Raw genomic sequence first — 25134 nt, forward strand, 5'->3', positions numbered from 1 at the left:
TTGCTCGACTTAGCCGCTGCGGCCAGAGCAGAACAAACACATCCGGAGGTTCGAAGTGACTATCTTGTCGGTCGCCAATATTCTTTCACGTGTCGCGAGAAGAAGTGAACCACCTAGCAGCAGTATATACAGTCTCTTCTAGTAATTGGAGTCGCCTCATGTATGGGGTATCTTTTCTCCCGTAGTATTTCCATAAGTTTGAACGCCTGAATAATGCCTCCCCTAATCGCTCTTCTTTCTTTAGTCCTTGCGTGGTCTACTTTTCGCTTTTTGTTTCCTCTCCGTTAACTGTCGTTCGATCTTGGATTCATATCGAAATTTCTTCTTCTTCTTTTTCTGCCATGAGGGTTTGTTGTGCTTGGCCTCGGCTTCATTCTTTTCCGCTTCCTCTCGTTTCCGGCGGGCTTCTTCCTCAGCCTCATCATCGGATTGATTCGGCTTACTGAATCCATCTCGGGAGACTGATACCGACTCCACCTTGACCGTAGTATACCTATCCTCATCTATGTACTCCTCCTCATGATCGACAATATCAAGGTCAGGCTTATCTGGGAAGCCATCCCACTCGCCCTCTTCTTCCGCAGACCCGGCTTCGTCATCGAGCTGCGCAGATACCGCTCCAGACTCGCGCAAAAGTCTGTTTACCGTCTCGACATGCTCGGCAACTTCTCGCCGCCTGTCTTCTCGCAGCTGTTGGAGGAGAATCAAAGTTAGGATGATTGCAAACATCAAGATGGTGTAGAGAAATAACATGTTCGCGAATATGTACCTGTTTCCGAGTTTCCAACTTTTCCTGACGAGCCCTCTTGGCTGCCTCTTCTTGTGCATTCTTTATTCTCTGCTGTTTCCGCTTGTGGAAGCCGGTAAGGTACTCCTTGCGAGCATCGTCGTCAAACGAGATTTCTTCGATGGCAGCGGCGACTTTTCTTTTTTTACTCGGCGGTGGTAATATGCTCTTTTTGGGTCTAGGCTTGGCGAACATATTTCGCAATTGGATAATTTCCGATATGCGTTACAGAGCAGTCTTGCTGTTTAGTATGTGGTGGTGCAGGAGAAAATGTTTGGTCATAAATCGTGAACCTTAATTTTTTTACTTGCCAGGATCCCTTCCTACCTGGGCAGAGCCCACCCGCTGCGAGGTGCACGTAGTTACTGGTTGTTCACCAAGGTGTGTGCTCAGGGTGGATTGGGCAAATCCTGGACCCCACTTACGTAATCCGCTGAGCTCCAAGCATCATCACGGTCGCAGACTAGGCGGCTACGTATGTTCGCCTTGCTGTGGTAAAGCTTGCTTGAACCAGCTCACCATCGATCCGATTCAGTGGCCAGCCGCGCATTGCTATTGTCAACTATGCGCTTCCAAACTCTTGCCAGCGCTCTGGCGCTACCAGGAGCTGCTTTTGCGTTTGCGGATTCGTCACCATGGGTGATGCTGTCGACTTCAACGTGAGACTCGTTGCAGCACACTCCATCTACCCAAGACTGTATAACTGACATCCCTCTCAGTATCCGCCAGTCTTCCAACGCGAACCAGATTCAGACGAGCTCTGATGTGATTTCTTTCTCCAGAAATATCCTCGACGAATGCCCTACGGACCGATACCTAATCGTAACACAGCCTGGTATCAATGCGGCTGATCTCCGCCAAGGAAATTGCTTGATGCCACATTTCTGCAAAGCTGTTGAGAATCCTCGCATCAAAGGAAAGTATACGGTGGCTGAGGTCGTCGGGGACGTCACAAAGGCTTCTCTCGATGAACATGTCAAGCTGGCGTGCAACAAGAAAGGGAAGACCGCCGCGGTGTCATCTGTTCATCTGGGACCATTGTCATCGGCTACCCGTTCCCAAGATCTCGCTAGCAACGGTACGTTTGTTGTTCTGGGCCACTATATACCACATCTTGTCTCTTGCTTACAGGGTCACAGATGCATCGCTTGCTAGCCAGCTGGATGCAGTAACCGCGGGTGACAGCTACACCATCCTTTTCTACGCTACCCCTCGTGAGCCGTTGTACGAGTCGCATTTTATCGAGCCCGTGCATATGGATATGAAACGAGATATGGGTAGCGCCACTCTGCGGCGACAAGACAATGAAACTGAATTCAACAAGCTTCCTTTGTTTGAGAAGTACCAGTTTTTTACCCCTGGTGAGCTACATCACAAAGACAATGTAGATTGCCAAACCCGCTAACTGATATCACCAGGAATTTTCATGGGCATTGTTGTTGCCGTTGTTCTCCTTTCTATCCTCGGAGCTGGTATCAGAGGACTAGCAAGTCTTGAGGTCTCATACGGCGCATTCGATAAGGAGATGGGTCCAGCAGCCCAGAAGAAGCAACAGTAATTTTGCTGCGTCATCAACGTCATGTTTTGGACGGTATTAGGCCGAGTTTGTCTGTAGCATATACACATCAACTAAGGAGTTAAGGGCTGGTTTACTGGGAGAAAGAGAGGCTTTGCGATGTACAGCTGCCTGCCGTTATTGCACCGGGCAGCCTGAGCTGTTACTGAAGGGGTTCGAGATAGAGTTGAGTACGATTCTTGTACTGTATAATAAATCACCACAGAAAGCCATCTTCAAGTTGCGAAAGAAATTGCTACCAAATACACCTTCCCTCACAGATGTATGTAAACTCCCTATACGCCAACCAAAATGAATATCACAAGGCTTTTGAATACTGCTGAACGTGTCTAACCGCAGTCTATGCACATCCATGGTTCCCATCTATACCAGGTGGATCGGCAACAAAAAGTTCGCAATGCCCTCCTTGACAGCATACTCATGCCCACAGTTAGCACACACCAACTTGCCCTCCGACATTTGCGTCTCCAGCAACAAATGATGCAAATCCCTCAACGTCTTCTCATCACTCTGCAGCTCCTCTGCGGTGGGAGGCTGTTCCGGGAGAGCAGGAAAGCCGAGCTATTACTCCAGTTAATACTTTTTCACAGCCTTGTCTAAACGGGAATATCTCCATCTTCATGAGGCCCGGAAACTTCAACAACGATAACACAGGTCGGGAGGCCGCAAAAGCAATAAAGGGTAATATACCTCTGATGATGTCGTTCGCAAAGCAGCCCAGTCCAATCTGGGTAGAACATTAATGATCATCGCGGGATTCAACTCGATTTCATCTTCAACGAGTTCCGCATCTTTGGGATGAAGAGGATATGAGTCGGATGAGCTCTTGCAAGCCTTGGCTGCGCAAGTCAGGAAGTTGAGGCTGAGGACCTTCATTTTGAGAAATCAATGCAGCCTTGGTAAATACTGACTGCTTGCAGTTTTGACACTTGTGAATTTGCTCGGTATATAGCTTGGTTGACTTCAAAGTGGTTGTAGTCGCTGTCTATGCCTCTGCTGAGCGGGTGAGCTAACAACTTTTTTTTTGCTATCAGGACTGGATATATGTAGACTTGTTGCGGTGGTCCACCTGTCCCAGCAGTTACTAGTGGCCGATCCCTCTCCAGTCTCTGAAAGTGCAGGGCACCTCACTCCAATGTCCCTTCAAAGACCACCTCTCACAGGCCACCCAGTTTAGCCGCAGCTTCTCCGGCACCTTCAACGCAACTTCCTTTTCTGCCATATTGTCACCAGACCTCACTTGATATTGAGCAGCGCAACAGAGTGGTCAATTCCACACAACAACCGTCAAGATGGTAACTTTGAACCCCAAACTTATGCCCACGGAACCTAAAATCTAACATCCGACGCAGGTTTTCATTCTCGGCGTCAACTTCGACGAGGGCAAGCTCGTACAGGTAAGAAAGACCACCAACACATCAACAAACCATGTAGTTGCAAACCCGACCCAAACAGCACTGACATTGTCCGGAATTCCGGTCCGCAGAAAGCCCTCCAATCATTCTACGCCCTAGGATCAACGACATCCTCGCGCATCATGGCCAAATACTCTATCCACAGACTCGCCAAAGTCGGCTCCCTGAGTCCCCGAACAGTAACGTCCCTGACGGCAGAATTATCACAAATGACGATTGAGACGGACGCAAGAAGGATAGTACAGGACAACATCAAAAGATTAAAAGATATTGGGTCGTATCGCGGTCGACGTCACGCCATGGGACTGCCGGTACGCGGTCAACGAACACGCACGCAGACTGCTACGGCCAACAAGCTGAACAGAGTGGATCGCCGAGCCTAAGAATTGGATGCATACATGAAAATATCCAGGCATTGGAAAGTCTTGCCGGACTAATTTTCTGACGAGATTTGCGTACATGATCAGATCTGAGCATTGCAGAACGTAAACGTCTGCCATTCCGACATCATGTCAACGAGATACCTATGCAGCAGACAAGTTTCGAGAATGTTGGGGATCAAATCAAGACCCATCTGATAATTGAAATCTGCGCTATTGTACAAGAATGTATATAGAATATTTTGTACGATTAAAATGAGTGAAATTAGGCACCCTTACAATACTTCCTCAAAATCAAGGTGGCCGACCTTAAGGCTTTCCATGTTAGGACAGCAATAAGTATCCAGAAAACTACGGGCCAACCGTGAGCAAATCAACATCGTCCTCCATGATGGGCGCATTTTCCGCCTTCATTCGTGCAGATACAGCGTCAACTTGATGCCAGACACGAAGCAAATTGTGTCCAGCAATCTTTGCAGCATCGCGGTCGCTAACGCCAGCTCTCAACAGAGCAGCAACTAGTTCCGGATACTTGGAGACGTCTTCAAAGCCCTTGGGGACAGTTCCAATGCCATCGAAATCGGTGCCGATACCGACATGATCAAAGCCAATGAGATTACCGATGTGTAAGATGTGCTCTACGATTCGATCCAACGTTGCGTTGGCAGCGTCGTCCTCCGGCAGGCCGTTCTTGTTACCCGTGTCTACGCAGGAGATAAACCCCGGGTTGATGTTGACCATGACGATAGAATTTCTCTTCTTGACCAGCTTGAGAATCTCGTCCTTGACATTACGAGGGTGGGGGCAGATGCTGTAGGCAGAGCTGTGTGAGAAAATAACGGGTGCCTTTGATCCTGCCCAATCGGCACGACCTCCCAGAACGTCAAACATGGTATCTTGGCTATTTGCTCCATTAGTGGTCGTTTCTTCGACGACAAGTAGATTGTTCAGGGTCGCAACTTACCTCACATGGGCCAGATCTACAATCATGCCAATGCGGTTCATCTCATGAACCAGCTTGCGTCCCAGAGGGCTTACACCACCCCAGCGAGGTTCGGCCTTTCTCAACGGGTGCTCCAACACGGCGGCATCGGCAAACTTGTTGTGGCAGTTGTGCGTGAGCGTGGCGTATCGGACTCCAAGTTCGTGGAACCTTCGCAAATTGGCTGCCGAGTTTCCAATCTGATGAAGACCTTCCACGCCGAGGGGAGAAATGAACTTGCCGGATCTAAAAGCGCCTCTGGCACAATGGCTGTTCACTCGTGGGGCAAAGTCCTTGGGATATGCATCCATGAGCCTGTCCATAACATCAATTTGGTCCAAAGTGTACTGAACGCCTTTGGCTTTTGATTAGCACTCTTGGTCCATTACTAAACGAGCTGCCGGGAAAGTTGGGAGCAAGCATACTGGCAGCAAGGTTGGCATCGGAAAAGTCGTCTCCTTTTTCCGGGCAAGGAGCATAAACACTCCAAAAGGCGCCGCCGGATTGACCCTGTCTTAGCCGGAGGAGATCAACTTGGCCGGGGAGTGTGCCGTTCTCAAACGACTCAGCCCACTCCCTGTTGTTGATGCGGTTGTGGTAAAGAGCACGGAGGGCGATGGGCAAGTCGACATGACCGTCTTTCAAGAAGGGCAATTGATGTTAGTTATGATCCTGGTGCCTGGAAACGAAATAAATGAAGAAATAACAACGGGTATCCATTTACCAATAAGAGGGTTATGTGCGAGGATCCGACGAGCCCGTTGTTCTACAGTCAATGTCTTCCCGCAGACATGGTCTGATACACGGCGGTAGCAGTGAGTTGCAGGTTTATGCAGCGCACCGAGCAGAAATGAAGCAGCAAGAACATAACATAATAGTCGAAGCGGACTCAATTTTCGATGCGATTTGTCCGCAGCCTTGGCATCTTGAGGAGTCAGTCCAAGAGACTTGTCGCTGTGGTGTGACGGAAGGATGTCCTTCTCGGCTGCCATGGTCACGCGATGAGTATAAAAGGGCGTAATGAATATCTAGAAGAATATCAATTTGACAAGTGCACAAACAAGTCAGAGGACCCAATCAAGGGCTCGTGCAGGCGGCGTCGCAGACGAAGGTAAATAGAGACAAAATGAAGAATAGATAGATGCAAATGAGTGTGGTGCAAGCTGGCCTGCAAGTCGTAGTGAGTCTGTGACAACACCTGCTGGATTTGTAAGACTAAGATCTCATGAAGGGGGGGGAAAGTCAGGGAGTAGATGGACCTGGTTGGTGGTACATGTACAGTCTGGTCTCGTCAACGTGTGTACGCGTCCCGCCCCAGGTTTGATAGATGGCCAAAGGTGAACTTACTCTAGGCTAGAGAATGCACAAATGGTTATGCGGAGGAATAGACGCTCAGCCACAAAAGGGGGAACACAATGTTTAATTTGTTTTTCTTTTTCTGGTCTGTTTCGGGGAAAGATTGAAGTCGTCAGCGTTATTGCTTGGCGTCCAAGACATCAGGCCTTACTTTGATGGCCACCAGACAGGTGCAAGGAACTTGGAACATTGAACGGACTTCGGCGCCGAATTGTCAGTGGAGTGGATTGGCCACTTGCACTTTGTCTCAACTGGGACATGAAAGGAGCACTGAGGGGCACACATACGGAGTAAACCGTTGGAGGATACCAGACTAGATTTCCAATGTTCTCCTGGCGGTAGGCTGGACTGGATGAAGCGGATGATCGACAAACGACGCCACTGCCCCGATGCCCTGTTCTCCGTTGACGCCAGAGCTGTATTTATGAGCTTGCAATTGGCCAATTGCAAAAACATCGAGTGCTTGACGGTCTGCCAGACGCATCAAGACGGAAGCATCGACACTCGGACAGACACAATGCTGGGGGTGGCTCTTGTAGCCGCCGACATCTCCTTCAGTAGCTGATAAAGATCTAGTATGCGGTGTACGGAGTACGAGTGAAAGGTTCAATGTTAGAAACGCACACGCGCATAGTACAAAGATGCAATGCCCTGTTTGACTCTGTGACGGGCACATGCATCCATTCGGGTTGCCGCCGCTGCCAATAATTCTACGTCACACTAGCTGTGCGTGATGATGAATCCAACATTGAAGGGCTTTGTAAGGGATGGACCAGTTCGTACGGAGTAGGTGTTTCAACTTCAATGTTTAGGCTCTTCCTGTTTGGTGGGTTCGCAGACGTCAGTGTGTAGCAGATTGTCTCAGTTGGTTCAAGAGTCAACTTGTTGAAAGACGGACAAACTGGATGATGCGGGTGAGGGTGACAATGGACATGATTGCTGGGCATCAAATGATTGAAGATTCAGTCGCGGCCCGCGGTAAAGACCAACATCCAGCCCGGTCCTTCTTCTACCGGGGAAATGCTCCAAGTGCCGCCTTGAGCTATGTCCACCAGTTGACGTCTGGTCTGGCAGAATCTGCCCATTGGATGTCTGTGCTCTCTTTCTTTTGCTCCGTGTAACCGGGTCAGGTCCATTCCTGCCTTCAAGTGCAGATGTGATTGAGGCTGCCCAACCGTGACATGGAAATTATTTGTCCGGCGTCGGCCACGTTCCCATTTACAAGTTGTCACCGCCGTTCCCCCGCGCGTGAAAGAAACATTCAAGCCTCGGCGTGTAACAATCACTGGCTGTGACAAGCATCGATTGATAATTGCCAACTCTTGTTCCAGGCGTATACAACAGCCGCCCTACCCTACAATTCAACTGCCTTTCAAGAGGCGGTGCGGTTCGTGGCAGTGTGCCTGGCAGATCCCTCGACAAAAGCTCTACAACCAGGCAAGCTTGGGTCAATCTTTGCCCTTCACCTCGGGCCTGATACGAGACAGGCTAAAACCAGCCACATTCAACATTGACGAACCCGCATACCAAGGTCTGGTGGAGAGCAGGGACCCAAGGAGGTCAACTGGTCTGGTTGCATGTGCTCCCACAGTGGCGTGGCGCTCGTCATCGTCACTGGCCTTCTTGAGCAAGGACCCCTGAGGCAAAAAAAGCCCAGCAAACCTGCACCAAACCAGACCAAACCAGACAGCTGTGCTCTCTCCGTCTCTCGGGGCATCTGGTTCTTGTGGCAGACAGGGTCTCAAAGACCAACGCCAGGCAAGTCTGTGGTTCAAGCTGGGCTCAAGCTGGGCTCAAGCTGGGCCCAAGCTGGTTGGCCTGGCTGACCAGTGACCACTCACATTCAGCTGAGCTCCAGCCATCCATCCATGTCCATCCATGTCCAATCCAGTCACTCGTCAAGTCTCCAACTCCAACTTTGCCTTGCCTGAACAACCACCTTGCTTGCTGTCAACTCCTGTCCACGTCCACATTTTACAAAGGCACTTGACCCTTTGTTTATTCTGTCCTTACCTGCGCTGGTTAGACTACTGTATGATTGCGTCGACTCCTTTTACCGCGCAATTATTTATCTTCAAACCTCTTTCTTGGCGACAAACTTGCGTCATCGCCACCAGACCCGACATTAACAACCCCCAGACCACCCACCGATTGCTGTCACAGAGTTTCGTCAACGCCTCCCATTCGACCTCCACTTGCCTTGCACCACAATACCGTGGCAACAACACATTGACCTAAATCGGAGCCACAGCTCGCTTTTAGAAAAAACTGTCGCATACAATCAAACAACTTAATCTGGACCTGTCTTCAGCCTTTTACGACTGCTAACTTCGGTTGACCGATTCCGCAAAGGGGCATAGCTGGCGCGCAGTGGTGACCAACAGAATGCCGGGTTTCGCAGACTCGTTCTGGTCGAGCGATTATGCCGGAGGTACGTCCAGCAAACCGCTTCCACACGATTTTCAATCCCTCCAAATTTAACTCGTGAATTATAGGACTGGGTGTCCTGTTTGGCAAGCTCCAGCAGGGTGTAATGGAAAATCGGCAGGTCCTCACCATTGCCCGTTTGCGCGCCGAAGCCGAAGACACCTATGGCCAGCGTCTCTCAGACATTGTGCCCTCCGCAGACAAAGTCAGCGGCGGCTTCTCAAGAGATGACGGTGCGACTGTACGAAAAGTAAGTCTTTCACGTTGTCTGCCGCTGCTGGTCCTTGAAAGAGGCGCCGGTGGCATTCCGACCCGCTGCTTACCCATAGCCCCTGTAACATAGGCTTATGACGGAATGCGAACCGAGATGCAAGAAGCTGCACGTAGCCATCAGCGCATCGCCCAGAATATTCGAGACTTGGTCGTCAACCCATTTTCCCGCTGGTGCGATGCACACGAAGCGCGTGTGCAAGAGTCGCAAGACGAGCTACAGGCCCGCGTCAAAGCCCACGATCGTCAGGCCGATGCAGTTCGCAAACTGCGGTCAAATTACTTCAATAAGTGCCGCCTGGTAGAAGACTTGGAGGAGGAGAACAAGCTCGGATTTCAAGACCCCGAAACCAGTCCCAAGCCGAACCAGCCCAACATTCCCGAGATCAAAGTCCAGCCACTCAAAGAAGAAGACGAAGTCGAGGACGACGAAGTGTACGCAATCGGTGATGATGTTTACCAACCTGAGCAATTGAAGCAGATACTCTCGCAAATGCTTTCCACCATCAAAATGGGCGAAACCAAGGTTCCTATCTTGGGTACGTACTTGAACACTTCAGCTGGTTCTGATATTGTCGAGTACCTTCAACGTAACATGGGAATCTCGAGTGTAAGCTATGCCGAGCACATCGGCCAAGATCTCATTGCCAATGGCTTCCTACGCCTGATTGGAAACGTGGGCAGCACATTTGCCAATAGCTCCAAGATGTTCTACCAATGGCGACCAAAGGCTTTTAAATGTGCTGGATTGCCCGAGAGAAAACTGAACAGAACCTTTTCGCTCCCCGTCACTGGTTCAGACGCAAGCTCGGATTCGCCGGTTGTTGGCACTGTCAGCGAGTATCTCGCCAATTGGAATGTGCTCGGGAATAGGGACCCGAACGAGACTCCGTCAATGCGTCTGCAACGCGAGGCCCGAGAAGCCGATGACCGGTACAAAGCCGGTATTCGCAGGCTTGATGAGTTGCGGTGTGAGCTGGAAGAAGCTATTTTCCTTCACCTCAAGTTCCTTGAACGATGCGAGCTTGATCGACTAAAGGCCATCAAAACGGTCGTCCTTGATTTCTCGGGTACGATCGGCAATGTCATCCCTAGTCTGCAGTCTACTGTAGACAAAATGGTCTTATTCCAGGAAACTATTCAGCCTGCAGGCGACCTGCGATATCTGCTGGAGAATTACCGAACCGGAAGCTTCGTACCAAAAGTAGTCGTGTATGAGAACTACTACAACCGAGTTGACGAGCAGACTTTTGGTGTTGACCTCGAGGCTCGTGCTAGAGCCGACAAGAAGCGTGTGCCTATCATGGTGACGACGATTTTGACCTATCTCGACCACCATTATCCAGACTTGGAAGGGGACGAGGCTCGTCGCGGAGTTTGGCTCGTCGATGTCCCTCTGCCTCAAATCCATAGACTTCGAGCCAAGGTTAATGACGGCAAGAGCATCCCACCAAATGTCTTCGATGAGTTCGATGTGCCCACTGTGGCCGGACTCCTGAAACTGTATCTATTGGAACTCCCCGGTAAGCTCGATTTATTGACCGCATTTGAAAGTGACATACCAGGTCACTCTTGTGTGTTTCGCGAAACTGACATCTCGATCCTTAGACTCACTGGTCAGCGCTCACGTGTACGAAATTATTCGCACCATCTACACGACACCTACTACAGATGCCTCTGAAGCATCTCGTGTTGCGGTCCTCCAGCAGACATTGTCGCAGCTGCGCCTGACCAATATCGCGACCTTGGATGCCTGTATGAATCACTTCACTCGCTTGATTGATTTGACCTCGGCAGATGAGCAATACGTTGCATTGTTGGCTTCATCGCTAGCACCGTGCATTTTAAGGCCACGAACCGAAACGTCCCTCACGCTGGAAGAGAAGCACGCATCTCGACTTGTGCGAGACTTGTTTACTCACAAGGACGCCATTTTCAGTGAACTGAAGCGAATGTCCACCTTGAGTCATTCCACCTCTGTTGGCGCCAACCGACCTCGGGCTGTGAGCACGGATGAGAGTAACCGAAAAGCACTGATGGAGGAACGAAATCGGGCTTTGGTAGAAAAGGCTAATGCCTCACGAAGTCGGGCAACCAGCCCGGCTCCCGGACCTCGTGGCCATCGCCGTGACAGGAGTAGCGGAGGGCCAGAAACTCGATTCCCAATCCAGACAAGTCCAACAACCGACCGAAATCGCACCAGCCTGGTAGGCATTGAGGGCCGCTTAAAGCGAGCGTCCCTGGATGTCCCTGGAAGCGATGGCCCAGCCGTAGGCGATGCAGTCAACGGCTCACCGCAGAGCAAAGGCACCGACAGTGATGGCAACGATAAGCGTGACAGCGGCAGTCGCATCGGAACCAAGTTTGTTGCTGGCAAGAGAGTGCCAAGCACACCTCCCCAGGAAGGCACACCCCCAAGAGGAGTAACGCTTGAGGATAAACCCATGGATGATTAGTGATGATAGCCATGGCAAGATACCACTTTTGCGCGTTAAGGAAAGAAATGTGTTTTTTTAGTTATTGAAATGCGGGCCATGTCAACGATTGGGAGTTATTTCAACCAGGATCAGCATGGGAAAAAGTTTTAGTCAGGGAAGTACATATCTGTACAATGGTTTGGGTTTCATGACTGCCACTTCCCTCCCTTTCTTTTGTATCGTTGGCATAGTATCGTCACGTTGTGTACGGGTTATACGGGAGCTATGAGACATGGTAAAGTAAAGTTGATGTAGGCATTGTATTTGCACGAGGTAGCGTTGCGTGAATACTCGAACAGATTAGACGGTTCCACGATTCTTGTCGATATCTTTATTCCCCCTGAGCATTTGAAAATGTGGTGCTTTAGGCAAGATGCCGACTGGTGGCGTGTATATTTACAAATTCACTGTAGATCGTCTACACACTACCCTCGAGGGTTGTAAGATGGGACAGACCATCAGGACTTAGGACAAAGGAGTACGATACATAGTGAATCATCAAATACTTGAAGCGTGCTTTCATTCCTCATTTTATGAATGCAATGCTAAATCTATCAATGCCCAAACGAACAGCCTGACCCAGTAACCCTAGACTTAACTCAAGTCCTCAATCTCTGCCATCTTCTTCTTCTTCTTAACAGTCTTCTTCTTCCTGGGCAAGACCACATCATCAGTCATTACACTACTTCCACCCGTCACAGCCGTATCAGCCACTGAACCAGACTCCCCCACCGAAGGCGTTCCCACTCCCTCCGTCTCTAGGCTGAGGAGCTGTTCCTGTTCCTGCTCCGGCTTGACCTTCTTCTTCTTCTTCTTCGGCTTTACAACTTCGCCGTCTGGGCCTACTTCCTCTTCTCCCGTCTTCTTTACCACCTTCTTCTTCTTCTTTTTGACAACGGTACCTTCGGCATTGACCCCCTGGGCAACCTGGATGCGTTCGTTGGCACGCTGCATTTCCAGCCGTAGCCGTTCCACTTCCTTCATGGCTTGTTGCATCTCTGCTTCTTCGCGTTGCTGCTGCTCGTATTCGAACCCATTGGCCGGTGCGCCTTCAAGACTAAATGAGCCAATGTGACTCGAGTCTACTTGTAGCAAGGAATGCTTGGACTTTTTGCTCTTCGCCTTGCCAACGTTATCAGAGTTGTTCTCTGAGTCGTACTGCCGGGTACTGCCACCATCACCGCCTCCAAGAGTCTCGTCGCTAGCAATCACGATCTTTTGTCGTGGCTTCGGTTGCGGTCTGGGTGCTTGTTGGACAGCGGGTCTCGTCACGCTATCGAGGTCGAGTTTCATGATGGGTATGGAGTCAATATCAAGATCTGGTCCGTTGCTATTCTGAAGGATATTGTGAATTGGGGTCGATGCTCGTGGGGTGTCGTTACTGGGTATGTAGAATGGATCATCCTTGTTGCGTTCAAGACGTTCTGCCTTGCGTCTTGCAATAATATCTGCGTCAAGATAGCTCTCTTCACTTGGCTGTTGATATGACCCAACCATTTCGTCCGTCGGGTCTGAGAGCCTAGTAATCGCAGGAGCCGATGAGGAGACAGCCGTGGGAGCTGGTCGCTGGTTGTAGTATACTTCAAATTCATCTGATTCATCCGTATCCAGAGTTACCAAGTCTGCTGTCGACAATAGATGTGTGAGATTGGAGTGGATTGGTTCGTCAAGGTCCAATCCATCGGGCATTGGTACATTGTGTTGCGCTCCTTGGGCAACGGAGTTGAGCTCTGAGCCCTTGAATAGCGAGGGGATTGCCTGTGTGAGAAGGAGAGGAGGGTCTTGGGGAGCCTCATCTGTTGATGCAGGCTGCCCTGCAGCAGCCTCTGCCGTAAGCTTCAGTAGCTCCACAAACTCAACAGCTCGCTCTTGCACCTCAAGGTTTGGATGTAATGCCAAGGGATCCGCCACATGAAGGATCCTGGCCATCAGAAGCGATATCCTAGACTTCCGCTCAGCCGTCCACGGTTGTGTTTCATCACCAGCTATTGTGGCCAATATCTTGGCAATCGCAAGAAGCGCGGTAGCGCAGACCTCGGGTCTTGCAGCACGAGGTACCAGCTGCAGCAAGCTATTCATTGTTCCATCTGGATCTTGAAGTAGAACGGCATATTCTCCCAAGAGCCAGGTTACTGAATTTAACGCCCCAGATGTCACTTTGTGGCCAGCAGGAGTGTCTGCGTTAAGTTGCGCTAGAATCGTGAATCCGGCTCGCACTGCCGTAGATCTCATGGCTCGAACCTTGACCGCGACGTTTCGCAATTCATCTCCTATTCTACCTGAGATATCTGTGGACGATCGCGATGGGGCGGACATATTCTCGGGATCAAACTGTCTCGGAACTGGCGCCATGCGAACAAGTTGTGTCAGCACGTCGATGTACCAGTCAAAATCTAGTACGTTGGAGTAGTTGTCCTTTGAGCACATGAATAGTATCCTCCCGATGACGTCGAGTCTGTAATCTTCAGGTAGTGGTGCTGCTTGGCTTTCTGCCTTTGCAGGCTCGTTAATCGCAATTTGGGCTTCGTCATCAGAATCAGAGCTGGGATCTAGTGACAGGGCTCCTGATACGTTCCTTTCTTCTACGGGTGCTGAAGATTTGAGCTGCTTCATTAGCCGGCTCACAACCGGAATGAGGTTGTCGCCATTGACCATTCCTTGAACCAGATCTAGTGCCTGGATCCTGATGGTGATATCCGGACTGTCAATACATTCCAGAATGACGTCTTCCTGCTGTGCCACAAGATGTGGATGCGTGACAACAATTTTGTTGAAAGCCAGCAGTGCAACATATTTGACTGAACGAGAGTAATGAGTAAGTCAAGATTCATTCAAACTAGGTTCGCGAATTGGCAAGTCGAACTTACGGTTTGGATCGCCATTAATCATCACCATGCCTCGCAGCTTGTTGACGCAGAGTGTTGCAATCTCATCCGTGTCTGCAGGATCATCTGTACTTCCTAGGATGCCACCTTGAATAATACCGTTTATACACTCGTACAATAGTGACATGGCGGGTGTGGTTGCTATTATGTTGGTCAGGGGCGGCAGCAGCTTTCGCACCAGACGAGGTTCGAGGGGTGTAAGAGTGGCAAACTGGCCAACAATTAGCATTCTCAGCTGGCAGGTTAGTGCTTTGTGTGCAAGCATACCAGTTTGATGAGCTTGATGGCCATCCAGTTATTACCTCCATCAACAAGGAGCTCAAATAATCGAGGTGCAAGGGGAAGGAAATCATGCGGTCTTCGCCATCCCAATTCGCACACCACATTTACAATAGCTGCCGTCACACTTGGGTCCTCATTAGGGTCCATCAAGCGTTCCTTTATCTTGGGCCATGCTGCACGAAGAGTCTCTGGGTACACAAGTGCCAGTCGATAGAGTGTTACCAGCGTTTTCTTTCGAATATTGGAGTGACTGTGCCCGAGTCGAGGGAGGAGATCTGCGAGTGTCGAGAGAGCTAGAGATGGCGTAATGACGTGTGGGAGCGTAGCAATGGGTAGAGAAATCACAGTTTGAGTAGAAGACCCAAGGTCCTAAGCAAAATTGAGACCAGGTCAGCCGAAATACACAACAAACACGGCATGACGTACAGAGTGGAAGTGACTTTACCTTCTTCAACAAGTTGGTGGCCAGCATGAGAACCTCAGTGTCTGGCCTAAAGCTCTGTACCGCACCCAAATATCCCACTCTTTTCTGATGATATTTCGGAGACGACATGACCTCTAAAACATGGAATGACGCCCAGGACATGTCGTAGCCCACCATCTCGAGATAGACAAGCTTCAGGAGGGCCGTCGCCTTGACGTCTGAGCCTCACAATCAGTACACGGAGCCCATTTGTAATATTACCAGGAATAAAAGAACCAACCCATATCTTGGCTGCGAACTTCGGCCCTGCATTCTTTCAACGTCTTTTGGATATATTCCTTCTCATTGCCCTTGTGGTTTCGAAGGCCCCTGATGAGGTCGTAAAGCGATTTTTCGAACCTGTTCAGAACATAATCAGCTTTTCTTTCGTCTCGAACGACTAAAGACACCACGACAGGATGAATGGCCGGGACTGGCATATTCGTCATACATTGTCGCGGCTTGAGCTGCCCCGCGCGTGGGGCTACGAGAGAGCTTCCTGTCGATGCGGTCCGATATGCTCGGTATAATGATGAAGCTTCAAGCCGTGGTTACGTCCGTCGCAGAGTAGTCGGCCGGTTCATGATGTGTTGTCTGTCGATCTTGTCCTGAGGTGCACAACCATGTCCCAGCGGTAGGTGTGTCGTGGGACTCGAGTCTCGTGAGACTGGGAGATGGAGGTGGAGATTGAATGTGGGATTGTTTCTCCAGATGTAAAGCTCTTGACTATGCGCATTGGATATTAGGTCAACTTAGTCCATGTCCAGCCTGGTGCCGGTGGGCGGCCATCTTTTAGCGGATTCCCCAACGCCTCAGCGGTCTGCAGCGGGCCATTCAGCCCCAGCCTAACCAGACCGCACCAGACCAGACCGTTGACCACTGACCAGACTGCATGCCAACATTGAGCATTGGTTCGTTGGTGCCTCCAGAGCTGCAAAGCATGCGTGCCTGTTCCTGCCTTGGCCTCCTAGTTCATATTGATCACAGTGCACCAAACACCCAGCGCAATTGATCCACACGAACACTCATGACGTCTCTTCCGTTTCTCGGCCTCCATTTCCAACTTCCAACGTTAATGCGCAAGCTCAACCTCCTGCTATCTCTCTGTATTTAGACCCTCACAACCCATTCGGCTCAAAATAATGACATTACATCTTTGTCTTACATTCTCTTAACCCTCAATATTTGCCCCTCCTCTAGACCCGGTGGCATTCCACTCCTTGCGACGACACTCCAACTTGACACTCAAGGGGAGAAAGAAAAATCACACAACACCTCAATCGATAGCAATGTCTGTCCGAACCGCAACTCGCCCGTTACCGTTAAGGGCGACAAGTCTCCTCCGTCCTTCCTCAACACCAATCTACTCGGAGCGTCGTTCGTTCTTCAGCTTCCCAGGTACACCCGGCGCCGACACCCAAACCATCACAGCCACCCGAACCCTCCCATATACGCAACAATCTCTATACAAACTCGTCGCCGACGTCGACTCCTACTCCTCCTTTGTGCCGTACTGCGCCCACTCTCGCGTAACCCAATGGTCACAGCCGGACGAGAATGGCCAGAAGTGGCCAACCCTTGCTGATCTGCACGTTGGCTGGGGCGGCTTCAACGAAGTCTTTACCAGTCGGCTGCGTTGTGTGCCTGGCGTGTCAGTAGAGGCTGTCAGCGGCGACCCTGCTTCCGCAAACGCCCAAGCAGCTTCGGCTGTCTTCAAGAGTCTCGTTACGAGATGGCATCTGCAACCAATCCGCCGGGAACCCTCCTCGCCTTCAACCGAGGTCCACCTGACTATCAAGTATCAGTTTGCCAATCCTCTGTATGCTGCAGTCAGCGCCGCTGTTTCGGATAAAGTAGCCGGTCTCATGATAAACGCTTTCGAAAAGAGGGCGCTAGAAGAGCTTGGCCACATATCCAGGCCGCAAACCAACACCCAGCAACACACCTACTAGCCATTAATCGTGCTATTCGGCTCCGGAACAAAATCTACAGACAAATCGGGCCAATCTCCTCACCAACAAATTTCCCTTACATCTAGACATGCATTTATGACGACAACTAGACATGGGCTGGAAAGAAAATACATCATTTTAGACGGTAAAATAGACAAATCAAGTCTGTATAATATACTCATTTCTCCAAACAGGTGGAAATAGATTGCTATTCAAAAACGAAAATATGCACAGCCCAAAACGCCATGAAAGAGAAGGCCATCCATTTACCTCATAGCCCCCCCAAATTCATTCGACCTCTCCCCTCGGCAAAAAGGCAAAGAAGAGGAAGAAGAAGTGCTAAAGATGTTATTACGCCAGTCCCTTCCTCCTCACCCTTTCCTACGCGCTTCCCAAGGAATAGGGCTTAAATTCTCTATATCCATTCCTTTTATGTCATGTCCAATGGGCAAAAGCTTGCTACTAAACCCTCGGATACATCGCGTTGCCTGTACCTGAGTGTTATGAGTAGTGTGAGGCAGATAGATTGAATGTAGAAGAAACCGCCAATGGTTTAAGCAAGAAAAATAAAACCCCCATGTTGCACCAGAGTAAGCAGTACCGAAAATTCCAAAACCCAAAAAGACTCGCTGTGGTATCTGATGGTGAAGAAAATTCGTGGTCATACATCGTCGTTATGTGGGTAGGTGCCGTCAGCTTTTCATTTCCTGCTGGATCTGCGTCCAAGTAGAAGTCCCATATGTTAGTCATTGCATGAGCTAGATTGGAATCCAAGGGGGTACATTGCAAGCCTCACTTCTTTTTGGTTGGTTTGCCGGCCAAAAATCCGAGCAATGGATCTCGTTTCGACTTGTGATGTTTCGAAGACCTGGATGCTCCCGGCCCTGGTGCAACATCCACAACATCAACTCCCGCTGGTATAGGGCCACGTCGGCCGGTCGGCCAACCAGGTGGTGGTACTACCCCAGCACCAGCCGGCATGCCTGGACGCCGCTGTGAGGGAGGCACCATGGGTGGTACCGGAATTGGTCCGGGGCCATGTCGTCTGGCCATGCCCGGGATAATCCCTGGAATCTTTGGTACTTGGGGTCTTTGTTCCATTGGCCACATAGTCATCGTGATATTCCAGTCTGGTTGAACGACCTTGTCCCAAACGGTAGGTAGAATTATTTCTCCATTCGGGCCGGTCAGATCATAACGGCCTTGTTGGACATGAGGCCCAAGCACATCAACTTGCTGAAAGGCTTGCTTGATAAGTTCTTCCATGCCCTGTGAAGCAAGATCTGTCAGTGTGCTGTCCAATTGCCATGTACTCACGCTATAGGGGCAACAACGAGGAAAGAGTAGAGGACATCCGGAGGATAACAAAGTGAATGTATGTCCGTACCTGCCATGTGGCGCAGAGATGAAAGGGGAAGCTAAACTTCCTACCAACTGCGTCTTTGAACCTGATTGGAGCTTTCTCGTTCTTCTTCAAATCAGCTTGAAAGCTTGCCTTTGCTTCCTCTTCAATGCGTTTCTTCAGAGCCTCTTGCTCTGCCTTGGCAGCGGCTGCAGCCTCCGCGGCTTTCTTTGCCTTCTCGTTCTCTTCGTCGATTCTCTTCAGAGTCTCAATTTCTGCCTTGCGCTTCGCCTCTTCTTGCGCCAACTTGAGTCTCTCTGCTTCTTCAGCGACCTTCTGCTCTGCGGCTGCTTTCGCTGCAGCCTCAGCCTTGATAGCAGCCTCAACGCGAGCCTTGGCGGCCTCCTCGGCCCTAGCACGGTCCTCTGCTTCCTTCTTTCTTTGAGCTTCGGCGGCTTTGAGCTCATTTTCGAATTTGATTCTTGCATTCTCCTCAGCTCTCTTCATTGCCTCGGCATGTGCTTTCTGCCGTTCTTCCTCAGCCTTCCGCTCGGCTTCAATTCTTTCCCGTGCTTTCTGCTCCGCCTCTGCTCTGGCACGCGCAATCTCCTTCTGAGCTTCCTCTTGCGCCTTTCTCATATCCTCCATCCGCCGTTGGAATGCATCTTCAGCCTCCTTGCGAATCTGAGCCTCGCGTTCTCGCTGTTCTTCAGCTGCCTTTGCTTTCTCCTCTTGAGCTTTGAATGCAGCGACTTGTGCCTCAAGTTTTATCTTTTCCAGGTCCGGAGGCGGCTCCTTGGCTGCAGGCGTCGGTGGTTGTGCAGGAGCCTCTGTGGCCGGAGGTGGCGGAGGGGCCAGATGGAATTGTTGAAGATGGGCAGGCAAGTTATACTGCGGTCCAGGAAAATATGCCGGTTGTTGATACGGCATCATGTCGTACATGTGTCTTGGTTCACCCCCAAAGTAACTGGCACCACTAGAGCTGTTGCTCATAGGCGTGAATGGATTCGGGCCATAGCCACCGTATGGAACCATTTGGTTTCCGCCTGGATATCCGCCCATATAAGGGCCCTGCTGTTGCTGGTAGCCGGGGTGTTGGCCGCGTCCGCCGTAGTAACCACCACGGGGAGCGTGGTGATAGCCATGGCCGTAATGGCCGAAATCCTCTGTTGGATCCACGCTGGGCGGAGGTATCGGTGCGTGCGAGGGCACCGGAGGATAGTCTTGAACAGGTGGTCGAGTTACTCGGTGGCGGCGCGGTGTTCTAGCAGCGGCGCGGGGGCGCGAAGGCGGGAACTCGTTACTAGCTGAAGCTGAATCAGAAGGATGAAGACCGTCTTCGTCGTCTTCGTCCTCGTCCTCGTCGTACCACTCTTCCTCGTCGTCGGCTACCGAGTATTCGGCGTCGTGTTGAGTGGATTCCTCCTCGCTGTGATAAGAAGTAGAGCGAGAACTCTCGCCGCCCTGGTGGTAGACAATATTTTGTCGTCTGACGAGCCTGGTCAGTGGTGAGCGGCTTCACAGGTGGCGCGCAAATGGCACTTCAAAAGTAGAGGCTATGGCACTCACGGCATAGCAGGTAACTGATGTCAGGCACGATTGCGCTTCACTCGCGACGATCCACGTGAGACGGCCGGAGCAAAGGCGCTAAAGAGGGTGAGGGACTGAAAGAGCCTGAAGTTGGTGGTAATGGTAGACGAGAATATCGTGCAGTGAGGCAGGCGCAATCCGGATGTTGGTTGGGGCCGATGTTATGCACTCAGGTTGCGGAGCTTAATTCCACCACCAGGTTTCTAAGAGCCTCTTAGCGAGAAACTGCGACAGCACTGTCATAGACCAAGGCAGAGACAAAAGTCAATGGCAATAGTGCCGCCCACAGACCAAACAGGTGGTAGTGCGACAAATGTGAGGGGTCGATTGGCTGGAGACGCCACGGGAGCGCGAGGGGCCTGAGCTGTGGGGGTTTGTCGGCAGGGTGATGAGCAAAAAAAAACCCAAGGGAAGTGTGTGGTGATGTGCACCAACGTAGCGCTTGGTTCGGTGTAATCTGGTTCAGAAGGGAGGGGAATGGACGGGTCGAGATCTTGGTTAAGCAGAGAGGGCCAAACTGGGAAAGCTTGAATGTAGGTATGTTGCCACACAGCTTCCGCTCCAGATCACGTTTCAATAGAGGGGAATATACTTCTACTAACAGAAGTGATCCAAGTGGAGAGCCTTCTCTGTCACCAGATCTTTGAAGGGGAGGGACAGGTCGTGTTGTTAGAGGTCAGTTCGAGCAGCTGTGTGCAATGCAAAAGGTGGCAAGAGACGGGCTGCTGGTTAGGCTCAGATCGGCGGTGAAGGATTCAAAGGACGAGCTTGTGGTCAGGCGACTTGGTGCAAAGCAGGCCGGGAGTCGAAGAGCTGAGGCGTGTATATGCCGCCGATTCGGAAAGCTGTTTGATGTTCGGTAGGTGCCGAGAGGATGAAGATTTGTACCCAAACAAAAAGGGAGACAAAAAGGCTTTGTGGGAGCAAGTGTCTGGGTCAACGGCAGAAAACAAAGTAAAAGTTGACGGCTGATGGCGGGGCCAGGGCCAAATGGGACATGTATCGCAGCCCAGATGCCGTGGCCTTCGGTATCCAATAGGCACCGACAAATATATGAGGGATGAGTTATTGGCCCCTGTGAAGCAACTCAAACAAGGGTTCTGTGAGAGTGCCAATGAAGTGGAATCTAAGATTTAGACTCATAGATTTTGTCAGTAACCGTCCTTTCGTCTCTCATAAAACCACCAAAACTTCTGACTTGTATTTTGAAGACGCCAAATCGCCACAGGGCCAATAATCGGGAGCTCCCGCCTGAACAGGAAAAAGTGGCCAACAGTGTGCCAGCAAGCCAGCCTTACTCAGAGCCTGTGGGTTTTTCATTACAAAACAATTGATCCGTTGCTTGATGGAAGAGCGGGCGCAGCTGTGGCCAGTACAAAGAAAGCAATGTCGTGGTTGCCCAATGAGGAGGCCTGGTCGTGTGGCGGCTGCACAAGGAGGACCGAATCCAAGACAGCAACAGCTGTTGAGAATGTGGCACCACGTCCCAAGTCACCAGCATCGAACGAACACATGCAACTCACCTTCAAGGTATGTTTATCTAGCGCCGAAACAATGGGCCTTGTCTTCTGCTTTCGTTTCCCAACGGGTCGTCGGCGCCCGTTCTCACTTATCTCAGGTTGTGTGGCTCTATTGATGGAGTGTTGTTAATACGGACATTCCTGCCGGAATCTCTTGCCAGCTCACAGACTTTTACATCTGAAGACGACTTGGTTCAAAACTTACCAACACCAATTGCCAAGTGTTACTCAGTGAAGTCCGAAAAAGATTGTCAGCACAATTGTCATATGTACACGAGCCCTGGTGAGAAACAAGTGGGCATGGATACGGACAAGCTGTTGTGTGAACGCAATGGTGAACAAGGGGAACCGTGCCTTTGAGAAACGATGGCAGAAAGTTATTCGTCCAAAAGTACTAGCTGGGGTGTGAGTTTGGCCAGTCGCTTGAAAACGTTGCCAGTCAGAACTAGGTTGTGTAAGCCAATATCAGTGAGCGGGTAATCATGTATTGGAGAGAAATTGAAACACAGTGAGTAATAATTCCTTGGCTTCGACAGTAGGACAAGGAAGATGAAGGAAGAAAACGAAAGGGCAAATTCCCAGTTGATTCGAAGGAGTGAAGGCTGGAATTGTTCAAGATGGCAAAACCGACAAGAACAAGTCCCCTGCACCTGCCGTCTCTTTTGTACAGGTCAGGCTCACAATGCAAGAGCGGGCAGGGACGCAGGCAGCAAGCCCCCACTTTCTCGTTTTCCAGGCGGATAGGAAAGATGGCTAAGCTGAGTCGCCAAATTCAACTTTTGAGGTGCTTGCGCTTTCGATGTCAATCAAGGGATGTCTTTTTTTTTTTTTTTTTTTTGTTTTTTTTTTTTTTTTTTTTTTTCTTCCTTTGAAATGGTCCAATCCTGGTCCCTGGTCTCGATTCCTTGTTGGCTGTCCGGTCTGGTCCGGTACAGTCAGCACAACGGTGCAGTTCACAGTACTGGGAGGAGATGGCAATCCGAATTTGATTCGGCACGTCCCTTCTTGTCTGGCCTGGCCTGGTCCTTTTTTGTTGCAAATTATCGCCTCTGTGTATCCAACTCTCGGCTCCGTTAGGTTGGTAGTCGTGTGTCCCCGGGTTGTCTCAAGTCCTTGGCCTCTCGGGAACGCAACAACATGGTAGATCGAGGTATAGTGTCAATACAACAGTCTGCCACTCCTCGGGTCGGGGTGGAAAGACAGCAAATTACGGAGTAGAAGGGAGGAAGAAAGGCACGCTCCGAGTGGCACAGCAGTTGTTCCTCGCTCTGCTGTGGTCCTTGAAGCAGAGGTCTGGTTAGTAAGGATTATGAATGTGTCCCTGGCGGTTGACAGGAAGCTTGGGTGGTTGCTTTTCGTGGTTTCTGGCAATGTTGCTCGAGCTGTACTGTATTCAAAGGAATATTCCAGATGTTATGTTACTATTCTGGTTATGTAGAACTCAGTCTCTCTCAGCATGTTGCGATTTGACGACCGGTCGTGGTCCTGTCCTCATTATATATATTCTAGCGCCACGTCGCCCTTTACTTGCAATTTCCCCTTTGCCACCCTGAACGAGTCATCGTCCTTCACTGAGAAACCTTTCACGATACTCCGTACACGTGGCAGGAAAGGCTCGTGTTGTACTTTTTTTGGTCCATCCATTATGCATCCGACACGCCAGCATGGGGTCTGCAGAAGCTGTGGCACATGGGGCTGGTACTGTGCTCCCATTCTGCATACTGTGAGTCGCTTCACCGCATATGTACCTGGTCCCAAAGGGAGTACGATGCGTGAAGTGTTCATCCTAGTCATATATGGCCATGGATAGCAATTAATTCGGTAGAATGGGGGTTTGCCAGGACGCTCTTGATCCTGCAGGCCCCAATAAAAACGCAACCTGACCCGATCTCTAGCTCGATACTACGTTGACTCTCTCTTCACCTCTGTTCAAACAATTGTGCCTAACATGCTTTGTGTTACCAATTTATATACTATTTGCGAGCATCAGTAACCCGTATGGTAGGTACAGCACTTGATTTATCCATTCTCAAACGCTCAAACACTGACTTAGACCAGCCTTGGGACCGGACCATGTTCCTTCACCAAGTACAGCAAGACCAGTCATTGCATTCCCTACTCCACCATTAATTACCTTTGTCACTGGCTCTTTACATATATTGGACAGTGCATAATGGAGACATGCAGTAGCATCTCGATCCGCAGGATGGCCATCAAGCTCTGGTGCCATTGGTGAGAGCTATGGGATGGACTTGTGGAAGACACTGTAAACCGGAAAGGCCCTCGCTCGATCTCCTTTATTGCCGTCTTTTGTGGTTACTAGGCAGCAAGGCGAACATCTGTACCTCCCTTGTCTTATACGGTTTCCGCACAAGATCATGTGCCCTTTCCCCGGAGGAAGGGTGCATGGATGTATACTTAGGTAGGCATTGACAATTTCCGATACAGCCGCTTTTGGCTTGTGGACAAGTATTCCATCGATGTCATTTCGCTTCATCAAATGGGATGATCAAATGGAAGGCGGGGTCGTGACTTCAACTGTACCAAATGCGAAAGGCATGAGTTGCCTCAGCCAACATGGATGCAGATGTGAGTGCCTTCATCACCATTTTCCTTTGAGTTATCGGAATCGTTGCTGTAAGTCCATATCTCGGAAACACATGTATTAAGAAAAGGAGGCTAATTGGATTACGTGGATGTCATCAACTTTGCTTCCTCATCGGTCATGGAATCTAGTGATGCCCGTCACGGGTCAACAGGAACTTTCAGATATTTGGCAAAGTGGCTTAGATCTGATATCAATCCAGTGGGAACTTCCCGCAACCGTCCGTCGTTGACTTTCGAAGTCCAAGTGGCTTTTTGGCCTCATTTTGACATCTTGCTGTTATGATTACTCCCCAATATTGGAACTCTTTTAACAACTGACGGATCTGGTATGACTTGAGTGATAGGACCTTCCTTTGAGTAAGGTTGAAATTCATGGTCTTGCGACCTTCTTGGTTCATAATGTTCTGTTGAAAAATAAGAATGTGTATAGACAGCCTTGCCATTAGTTTGGGCACACTTGGTCGTCATATATTGTCATTCAACGGCTTCGGCAACTGTATTTTATGTTGCACTGTATCTAGACGCTGGCACAACGTTGTTCATTTTAGTAGTATCTCAGCACGGGTCGGTCAATGTTCCACCAGCGTTCTTCGTCGCGCCTTGAGAGTAAATAGAGGTGGTTACATCATGTTGTAACTTGTTGATTGCTGTTCTTGGGAATTCACTTCTCCAAGATTGAACTACTTGACACTCGCCTTTACATAACTACAATTTAGACTCAAGGAAGTGACTATCCTACTTGAAATAGTGGCCATCAGCTTGTATCATTTTATGAAAAGATACATGGAGGACTGACCGAAGCGTACCATAGCACAGTACTCAA

General features: G+C 50.1%; 10 protein-coding genes across 10 annotated transcripts; 4 read left to right on the forward strand and 6 right to left on the reverse strand.

Annotated features, from left to right (window-relative positions):
* Nucleotides 1–240: 240 nt before the first annotated feature.
* On the reverse strand, nucleotides 241–982 carry VFPPC_14655 (nucleolar protein 12; the record flags this gene model as incomplete). The annotated part of the gene is made up of 2 exons (XM_018292423.1): nucleotides 241–690; nucleotides 770–982. The coding sequence occupies 2 exons, from the start codon at nucleotides 980–982 to the stop codon at nucleotides 241–243; spliced, it is 663 nt and encodes a 220-aa protein (XP_018141113.1).
* A 369-nt stretch (nucleotides 983–1351) lies between these two features.
* VFPPC_14656 (ER protein BIG1) lies at nucleotides 1352–2345 on the forward strand (the record flags this gene model as incomplete). Its single annotated transcript, XM_018292424.1, has 4 exons — nucleotides 1352–1446; nucleotides 1507–1865; nucleotides 1927–2148; nucleotides 2206–2345. The coding sequence occupies 4 exons, from the start codon at nucleotides 1352–1354 to the stop codon at nucleotides 2343–2345; spliced, it is 816 nt and encodes a 271-aa protein (XP_018141112.1).
* A 381-nt stretch (nucleotides 2346–2726) lies between these two features.
* Nucleotides 2727–3239, reverse strand: VFPPC_14657 (hypothetical protein; the record flags this gene model as incomplete). Its single annotated transcript, XM_018292425.1, has 2 exons — nucleotides 2727–2924; nucleotides 3054–3239. The coding sequence occupies 2 exons, from the start codon at nucleotides 3237–3239 to the stop codon at nucleotides 2727–2729; spliced, it is 384 nt and encodes a 127-aa protein (XP_018141111.1).
* A 416-nt stretch (nucleotides 3240–3655) lies between these two features.
* VFPPC_14658 (30S ribosomal protein S13) lies at nucleotides 3656–4161 on the forward strand (the record flags this gene model as incomplete). The annotated part of the gene is made up of 3 exons (XM_018292426.1): nucleotides 3656–3658; nucleotides 3716–3760; nucleotides 3850–4161. 3 exons carry the CDS (start codon nucleotides 3656–3658, stop codon nucleotides 4159–4161), a joined length of 360 nt encoding a protein of 119 aa, XP_018141110.1.
* A 306-nt stretch (nucleotides 4162–4467) lies between these two features.
* On the reverse strand, nucleotides 4468–6132 carry VFPPC_09804 (dipeptidase; the record flags this gene model as incomplete). Its single annotated transcript, XM_022428677.1, has 5 exons — nucleotides 4468–4473; nucleotides 4522–5059; nucleotides 5123–5495; nucleotides 5566–5778; nucleotides 5865–6132. 5 exons carry the CDS (start codon nucleotides 6130–6132, stop codon nucleotides 4468–4470), a joined length of 1398 nt encoding a protein of 465 aa, XP_022284230.1.
* A 677-nt stretch (nucleotides 6133–6809) lies between these two features.
* VFPPC_18008 (hypothetical protein) lies at nucleotides 6810–7172 on the reverse strand (the record flags this gene model as incomplete). Its single annotated transcript, XM_022429672.1, has 1 exon — nucleotides 6810–7172. The coding sequence occupies one exon, from the start codon at nucleotides 7170–7172 to the stop codon at nucleotides 6810–6812; it is 363 nt and encodes a 120-aa protein (XP_022285232.1).
* Nucleotides 7173–8881: 1709 nt separating this feature from the next.
* VFPPC_09805 (RhoGAP and Fes/CIP4 domain-containing protein) lies at nucleotides 8882–11649 on the forward strand (the record flags this gene model as incomplete). Its single annotated transcript, XM_018288278.1, has 4 exons — nucleotides 8882–8927; nucleotides 8992–9173; nucleotides 9267–10716; nucleotides 10802–11649. The coding sequence occupies 4 exons, from the start codon at nucleotides 8882–8884 to the stop codon at nucleotides 11647–11649; spliced, it is 2526 nt and encodes an 841-aa protein (XP_018141108.1).
* Nucleotides 11650–12264: 615 nt separating this feature from the next.
* On the reverse strand, nucleotides 12265–15740 carry VFPPC_14659 (AP-3 complex subunit delta; the record flags this gene model as incomplete). Its single annotated transcript, XM_018292427.1, has 5 exons — nucleotides 12265–14468; nucleotides 14538–14766; nucleotides 14823–15206; nucleotides 15283–15479; nucleotides 15542–15740. The coding sequence occupies 5 exons, from the start codon at nucleotides 15738–15740 to the stop codon at nucleotides 12265–12267; spliced, it is 3213 nt and encodes a 1070-aa protein (XP_018141107.1).
* Nucleotides 15741–16589: 849 nt separating this feature from the next.
* On the forward strand, nucleotides 16590–17252 carry VFPPC_14660 (cyclase/dehydrase family protein; the record flags this gene model as incomplete). The annotated part of the gene is made up of 1 exon (XM_018292428.1): nucleotides 16590–17252. The coding sequence occupies one exon, from the start codon at nucleotides 16590–16592 to the stop codon at nucleotides 17250–17252; it is 663 nt and encodes a 220-aa protein (XP_018141106.1).
* Nucleotides 17253–17952: 700 nt separating this feature from the next.
* Nucleotides 17953–20168, reverse strand: VFPPC_09806 (kinetoplast-associated protein KAP; the record flags this gene model as incomplete). The annotated part of the gene is made up of 4 exons (XM_022428678.1): nucleotides 17953–17959; nucleotides 18049–18521; nucleotides 18640–20092; nucleotides 20164–20168. 4 exons carry the CDS (start codon nucleotides 20166–20168, stop codon nucleotides 17953–17955), a joined length of 1938 nt encoding a protein of 645 aa, XP_022284229.1.
* Nucleotides 20169–25134: the final 4966 nt, after the last annotated feature.

Source organism: Pochonia chlamydosporia, chromosome 6 (genome assembly GCF_001653235.2).
Source record: "Pochonia chlamydosporia 170 chromosome 6, whole genome shotgun sequence".
Taxonomy (NCBI): Eukaryota; Fungi; Ascomycota; class Sordariomycetes; order Hypocreales; family Clavicipitaceae; genus Pochonia; species Pochonia chlamydosporia.